The sequence below is a fragment of the Polistes canadensis genome, unplaced genomic scaffold (assembly GCF_001313835.1).
Source record: "Polistes canadensis isolate GaletaPanama2010 unplaced genomic scaffold, ASM131383v1 scaffold_0, whole genome shotgun sequence".
In the NCBI taxonomy this organism is placed as follows: domain Eukaryota; kingdom Metazoa; phylum Arthropoda; class Insecta; order Hymenoptera; family Vespidae; genus Polistes; species Polistes canadensis.
The window spans coordinates 284,393-292,280 of record NW_014569547.1 but is presented as its reverse complement, the minus strand read 5'-3'; the positions used below and the strand labels follow the sequence as shown (position 1 = coordinate 292,280).

The following is a 7,888-nucleotide window of genomic DNA, read 5'->3' as shown; positions in this document are numbered from 1 at the left end:
TCTCTCTCTCTCTCTCTCGCTCTTCTTATTTTCTCTCTGTCTCTCATACGCACTCTATCGCTTTCGTTCGGTTCAACTCTGTATGGATCGTTCCTATTTTAAATGCCGGTCAGGCACACCTCACCAATATGGCTATACGAACAATGATCCCTCCTAATTTCTTGGCTGTATCCAGATTTTGTTAAATTATTCGTTCAAATCCCGGTACGATTCGCAATCACGGCCGATTGGAATCGTACCTTCCGCTGATGGCTCATCCAATTGCTCCTCCTTCTTGATATGGACCTGTTATCATACACGGATGCATAGGGAAAAGTGTTGTCCAAGTCATGGTTGTATAAGTTGGCGATCTCATCATGAATTGTGAGTTTGGTACTGTAGTTATGTGTGGAAGTGGTGGTAGTTTCTCGTTATTCGCTGAACTAACTGCTGGACTAGTAACTGCCGTAGACACTAATGGTGACGTGTTAGACGAGCTGGTAGTAGTTGTCGTTACAACACCCAATTTTCTCAATCTCATTTTCTCTTCCCATTCGTCCCAACCGTGCCTCGGTCTGTTTAAATTGCGATGTTGGTAAAACACCAAACTTATTCTAGTCGGATTTAAACGATTGGGTTTCTTCAAGGCCGTAGTTGCGTGCATCTCGTGTTTAGCACACTCGAATAAAACACTACCGTGACCCAAAGCTATAGCAACTCCTCCCATTTGCGGATCTTTGAAGCACTCCTCGTTGTCGGAATAATCAGCTACCTCGCCAAGCGGTTCAGCTTTAGGTGGTGGCTCGGGAAGTACCGGGAAGTAAGGTGGAGGTCCATAAATATCCCAACGAGAGGTTTCCCATCTTGGCCAGCCTGTATTTAAACTCTGATACGGTGGTATACTTTGATACGGATATTGCGGAGAATGGAAGCAGGCATCCCTTTTAGGTTGTTGATAAAATTGCGGAGGATATTGCGGGGCTTGTGGATGATAAGGTTGATGATAATTGTAACCCTCCCAAGTATTTGGGTACGGTTTATCAAAAACTGGATACGTAGGATAACCATACTGTGGAAATGCGTGAGGATGACCTAAACTTGACATAGCATGCAAATCTTGAACTTGTTTCATTTCTTCTGCCCAAGCCAGAGAACTGGTATTCGAATTAACGATCTCTTGTCTTCCATCGTGAAACCCTTCTCTTATTTTATCATCGTGCCAATCTGTTCGTTTCTGATGATTCTGATTTGGTACGCATGTTTGTACGCCATTACTTAAACTGTCCGCAAAAGTATTATTTCTAGTTGGTTCCTGTGGCTTCAAAAATGTTCTTGCAAATGTGTTTGGATAAGCATTGTTGTCAGTTGACAGATGTTGATTTGATGTTGTTCTCGAGGGTGGTCTTCCTTTGGGTATACGGAAAGGAGATGGTTCGGTTTGCGTTTCCCAACAAGTTGCTTTTGATTGATCAGTATTTGGTAATCTTTCAGGCCAAGTTGGATTTTTCTGATGAGCCGCTTGATGATTTATTTTCTCCGCCATATTTTGATGCTCGTTAAAAAGGGTTTGATGCTCCATCGATTTTGAAGATTCGGAAGACCATAAATTAAACATATTCCAACTGCTTCCATAACCTCCTTGTTCCGAAGTTACGGTTGGAAACTGAGGCGTTGCTGGAGTTTTTAAATCCGGTTGTCTTTGCAAACGACCGAAATACCTTTTTTGATCGCTTGAACTCAAAAGTCCTTGTACATCACTTTGCTGATCAGGGATAGATGGAAGATTTAAAGAACCCTGAAGAAGGAAATCTGGGTTCGTAGCACCAAGTGATTTGTGACTATTACCATCCATACAGGAAGTACCACTATATCCAGGAAAAACGTCCCCTAAATTAGAATCGGTATGTTGATTTTGATATGTAGCATTTCTTCCTAGTTGAACGGATTGCGAAAGATAATGACTTTGTACTCTCGATGAAAAGGATGGCTCGGCTTGTGATTTTGGTAACATAAATCTGGTAGAATTCTGTGATTCTAAATAAGTCTGTGACAATGCACCAGAGTATTTTTGTTGACTAGCATCTTGTCTCATTCTAGTTTGATTGTCCATGTTATTTTGTCCAACATGACGAATGTTATTGGCATTCGTTTGTGACTGATGTATTCGTGATTGTAAATTTTTTTGCATAACATCTAAATGAGTTGGCGAATGAAAGTATCCTGCTCTTGGAGACGCGTTGTTTTGTCTGGCATCAAAAATATGCTGATAGCCTCTAGTAGAAGACGCATGATTGTAACTACCGTCGGGTGTTGAGGGATATCCGGAACTTCTTGGGGAAGCCATTCTTGGATCCTGTGGCGTTGATGGACATCCTCTTGGTGACATGGCATAAGCTGCTTCACCAGGTGTACACGGATGAGAACTTCTTGGAGAAATAGGATGACCTCTTGGCGAATGACTGTAAGTACCTCTTGGCGAATCCATCGTAGAATTTGGTAAATTTCTCGAACCTGGTCTATGATCTTCTTGCGAAACTGTACTTCGTGGTCTAATATCATCCAGGCTTGTGCTATCAGGATCTACTTTAGTATCTCTTTCTAAACCACCAAAGGCATATTCTCCCCAAGGATTTAACCAATTATTTTTTCTTTGATCCAACCAACCATTTCGACTCCATTGTTGTTCACCCTGATAACCCCAACCTTGATACATAGATACTGGACTATCGAGGACAGTTGACGACACCTGAGAACTTTGTAATTGCGCATCCATACCTTCGAACATTGAAGCCATTTCTAAAGATAATTGTGTATCTCTTGCTGGAGCTCTGGACAAATCGTGATGATTTACTGCACGACTAGCTTCTATTATTTTATCGGACGCATTAGTGTGCCTTTGTATTTCTTTTTTATTAGCTGCAGTATCAGGTTCCTCGTCTTTTCTTTTCTTCCCATGCCGACGACAAGGTTGAAGAGGAACCGATCGAACTCTGACCTCACAGGGATATCTGTTAGGATGATCATTTTTTTTAAATAATTTTACCGTTTATTATCTGTACCATTAATTGTATATATATATATATCTGTAAAATTACTTACTTATTTAAAACTTCTAAGGCCCCGGAACGAACTTTCTCTTCTTGTCCTTCTTTTGAACCAAATTCGTCTGTATCATCCATGATGTATAGAGGAAGTACATGTAGCTGTTCGTCTTCAGGTTTCGCCAATGTTCGATGCTTTGTAAGACTTACTACCTATAAATTAAGTTTATTTTACATAAGTATATTATTATAAAAAAGAAAACATTTTAAAACCACCTTACATACCACAGTGCATCCGTTGTTCATATTGTGGAGGTCTCGATGAGAATGAGCACAGAAATCGATACAAGCTGTTACACCAGAAAAAGGTCTACCAGGTTTGAATCCTAACCGACACTCGCTTGCTTCTCGTTCGAATTGCGTTTGATTATTAAATGCTTCTGGTGCAAGACTCAAATATAAGGGTGACAAAAGTGTAGCCAAAACGTGCATCCTCTCTTCAACTTCTTGCTCCTGAATAAAAATCATTGATATCACATATGTACCCAAAAAAAGGACAGCTTTTACTAAATTATCTTACCTCAGATCGAACGGATAATCGAAATTTTCGTACAGTTTTGCTTCTTGCATATTTACAACCATTGTAATACATAGACCAAGAGCATCCGAAAGAAAAGCTCGCTCCACAGGTATCAGGATCGAGTCCTTGACAAGCACAGGTTCTCGGTTCATTAGTACCACATCTTCTGGTCGTTGGAAGACCAAAACGATTTAATTTGTGACTCAAAAGGGAGTAAATTCGATCAGCCTCATGGGTTGGAACACCTTCCCAAGCAACCATGGCTACAACGATCCACGCTGTAGCACATTTATGACCTTGTCGATGTTTCACTATAGAAAGGATCTTCTCGTCGATGCCAGATCGTCGTATTATCTAGTAAATCACTGATATTATAATCCCATCACCAGAGTATAATTTAGATCGATTTGTAATAGTAAACTAATCTCATAAATTTCTAATTAACAACACAAAATATCATTCAAGTTGACTTACCCATTTAGCCATTGGACAGCCTTGAGTGGTCTTGCCTTCCTTCCCAGTATAGACGACCTTCTCGAACCTTATTGCATTTCCCTTTAGCCCAGTTCTTCTTTCAAGATCGTTCCGAAGATCAGACAGACTTGCAGCCGCTCCGAGATGAGTGTAGTATGAGCCGGGTTCAGGCGGACCTTGTGGTTGAACCTCATTTTATTTACGAAACCGACGTTTCAACGAAAGCAAGCAACAGAAGCGGAAACATTTATGCCATGTATGTTATATCCTTGAGAAGGAATTGGGTTAGGTATGTACACACTTCTCTCTGGATCTCTGAACACAGCGCATAATCGATGTATTTTGGCCGTAATTATTAGTACTTTTGTTCGAATATAATTATTCTTTCGTGTGCAAATATTCATTGTTAGTGTGTTCTCTCAATGTTAGTGTCGTACTGAATACGCAATAGCAACTCACATTTATCGGCAGGAAAGCAGTTGCAGTCCGGTACCTCGGTCCTAACATTGTTCTTCAGTTTGTCCAAATGATCTTGCAATTTAGTAGTCGATGATGCGTTGCCACTTCTTGGACTATTAGGTCCTTCATTCTTTATATCAGAGTCCGATTTCTGTTGAGAATCTGCTAATATTTCATCCCTCGTTTGAAGACCTTGGCAACAACCTTCGCGTAGATGTTCCGGCGTTGGTTGTTCCGTACCACCCCTCCGACAGCACCACGAACCAGTACCTGGTGATACTTTGGCGGGACCACCGTCGCCTCTAAATTTATATTCCGAAGCATCGTGCGACGTTTGATCTGGTTCAGCTTTTACAGGCAGCGTAGTATGGTCTTCTCCTCTAGAAACATTGCAGGATTCAATGTTTTCTGGTATGGCGCAATTGTATTCTCCTATGTTTTCCTGCTTGATGGTTTGATCTGAAGCGTACTTTACCTCCGAACTATCTTCCTCTTTCGTGGATGGCTGGTCTACCTCAGTTTCAACGGATCTTTGTTCATTCTCAACTAATACGGAAGTATCCGCGGTCTGTATAAATTCAAGGTTGTTCTCTCCAGCTTTCTCAGTTGTACCCGTGTCTTCTTGTACCTCTTCGAGTCTTGGCGTTTCTTTTTCAACGCACTGTTGTTGAAACGTCTTATCTTCTATGGTAGGATTATCGTGATGCTTATTCTGGTCTTTCCATATCTGTTCCTGATCTTGCTCTTGCATATGTTGCTGTTCATCAGAAGGTTTGTCAAGGACTATTTTATTTTCTGTCGTGAATTTCATTAAATTTTCTATAGCAGTCACACCGGTCTCTGTTAGCACGTTATGATTACTTAAATTGGTTCCACCTCCTGTCCATTCTAATAAGCCACCACCTTCGGGCAAACTATCGACCCGAGGGTGGTGGCTGTATAATAAAAAATTACCGGTCATATTTTCATTAGATTGCGCCATTGACATGATTGTCGATTGATTGAGGTATTGATCCGTTGTCTTGTCTTGCATTTTTTCCGAATTTTCATGTGACTCTCGTAACCTATCATCACCAACATATTCACCATTCGATCCAATGATGTTGTTAATATTATGCTGCCCTTGCATTTGACGATGCATATGAAGATGTTGTTGTTGCTCTTGATGTTGCTGCTGCATTTGCTGGTGTTGCAATTGCTGCTGCTGCTGCTGCTGTTGTAATTGTTGCTGCTGCTGCTGCTGCTGTTGTTGTAATTGTTGCTGCTGCTGTTGCAGTTGTTGTTGTTGTTGTTGTTGTTGCTGTTGTTGCAATTGCTGTTGTTGTTGTTGCAATTGCTGCTGCTGTTGTTGTTGTTGGTGCTGCTGTTGTTGTTGTTGGTGCTGCTGTTGTTGTTGATGATGCTGCTGATGTAGATGCTGTTGCTGCTGCTGCTGCTGTTGTTGTTGTTGTTGTTGTTGTTGTTGTTGCTGCTGCTGCTGTTGTTGCTGCTGCTGTTGTTGCTGCTGCTGCTGCTGTTGTTGCTGCTGCTGCTGTTGTTGCTGTTGCTGCTGCTGCTGTTGTTGCTGCTGCTGCTGTTGCTGCTGCTGCTGCTGTTGTTGCTGCTGCTGTTGATGTTGTTGCTGCTGCTGATGTTGTTGCTGCTGCTGATGTTGTTGTTGCTTGCTCAAAATCATTGACTTAAGCCGACTATTAAGATTCACTCGATTCGATTGGGCATATACATTATTTTCGTGGTTATCTTGATTATCTGAATATCCATTGTTCTTACTATTATCGGTATTTTGTTGCCACATGATTCTTTCTCCGGAATTTTGCATATCTTGTTTTGTCGTATGCTGACCCCATGTAGGTTGATTTTCATTAACTGAAGATGGGGACCATGTCATATGATTATCCATTTTAGTTTCTTGGGATGGTTGATTTTGCCACGTGGTAGATTGATGGCCAGGTGTTCTCCTTGGACTAGGTTGAGAATCTGGCCACTGTTGTTGAGGTTGCTGACTGGATTCACTTTTCATGCTATTTGGCGACCAGTTTGGTTGACTAGTTGGTGTATCTGGCCATGTCATTTGATTAGATGGAGTCAGTCTTGGATTTTGTTCAAGTTTAGTTTGTTGCGACCATTGCTGCTGCTGTATTTGTTGAGAGGATATGATTAATCCTGAATTTTGTTGACCTGTAATCTGTTGCGTTTGTATTTCAGGACTACTCTGTTGCCACGTATGTTGACCAGAAGGCGTTACTCTTGAACTTTGTTGGGACGGATTTTGTTGATGATCTGATAATTTTGGAGAATGTTGTGGCCATCCCTGGTGTTGTTTTTGAGAAGATGGCGTTAATCTAGAATTCTGAGTATCTCTTAATTTAGGACTTTGTTGCGACCAACTTCCCTGAGTTTGTTGTTGAGATTGTTGTTGTTGATTCTCGGTATTGTCAGACCACGATTGAGGAGTTTGAGGATCTTTTACGGTACCATTTTCCCAACTCATATGACTTCCTGGTCTTGATAATTCTTGCTGTCCTTGAAGCTGTATCGTCTGTTGCTCATTCTGCTGCTTCATAGTATTTTGCATACTCTGCTGCTGAAGTTGCTGCTTTGAAGACTTCTGCTGTTGATGGTGTTGAAGAGTAGAATCAGACCACGTCATATTACTATTATTTACACCACTGATTTTGGAACTTGTATTAGTGTCAGTCCATATATGTCGTTGACTAGTATCCGACATAGCATGTTGCCGTTGCAAATGCTGCTGTTGCTGATGCTGTTGTTGTTGCTGTTGTTGTTGTTGTTGGTGCTGCTGTTGTTGTTGTTGTTGTTGATGTTGTTGAGCAACTTGCGATTGCCACTGATTTTGTAGCTGTTGTTGGCCCATTTCCACGTAGCCTGGATATCCGTTAGAGTTGTGTAAGCTCTGTGGGCCCGGTTGAAGTGGATACCCAGGCATCTCGTTTCCCGACACATTATTCGCAGCAATTGTGGCAAATCCTTTTACTGCGTCCGTAGGAGGTGGTTGTTGTTGCTGCTGTGACGGTTGTTGCGCTTGTTGGGTATCCATATGTACAGAGCTACTACGACTTGTTGGAGTTGTCGAAGGTGGTGGTGCCATTGTCACATCCTGAAAAGAGGATCATTCGATCTGTAACTTAAAATCGATTGCAGCTTTATCATCCGCAAGAAGAGACGCTTACTCTTCTTTGCTATGTAATACATGTGTTATTAAATCAATGATACGATTATTAAGTATTATTATTATATACATGTTACAATGAAAAAACAAAAATTACAATAATTTATCTTCAAGTTTTAATACACGTTTTTCACGTATCACTGTATTTGATATGTATTTTAGCAA

The 7,888-nt window shown here is 41.1% G+C and overlaps 1 protein-coding gene across 1 annotated transcript in view; it reads right to left on the bottom strand.

The window, feature by feature from the left end:
* Window positions 1-6: 6 nt before the first annotated feature.
* Window positions 7-7,888, bottom strand: part of LOC106793296 (DNA N6-methyl adenine demethylase-like) — a 65,696-nt gene continuing 57,814 nt past the window's right edge. The window contains exons 6-12 of the mRNA XM_014760144.1: window positions 6,184-7,651; window positions 4,534-5,838; window positions 4,075-4,250; window positions 3,601-3,954; window positions 3,306-3,533; window positions 3,079-3,233; window positions 7-2,987 (exon numbers count right to left, since the gene is read on the bottom strand). Coding sequence (XP_014615630.1) covers window positions 254-2,987; window positions 3,079-3,233; window positions 3,306-3,533; window positions 3,601-3,954; window positions 4,075-4,250; window positions 4,534-5,838; window positions 6,184-7,651 — 6,420 coding nt within the window. The 3' untranslated portion in view covers window positions 7-253. The remainder of the gene's footprint in view (window positions 2,988-3,078; window positions 3,234-3,305; window positions 3,534-3,600; window positions 3,955-4,074; window positions 4,251-4,533; window positions 5,839-6,183; window positions 7,652-7,888) is intronic.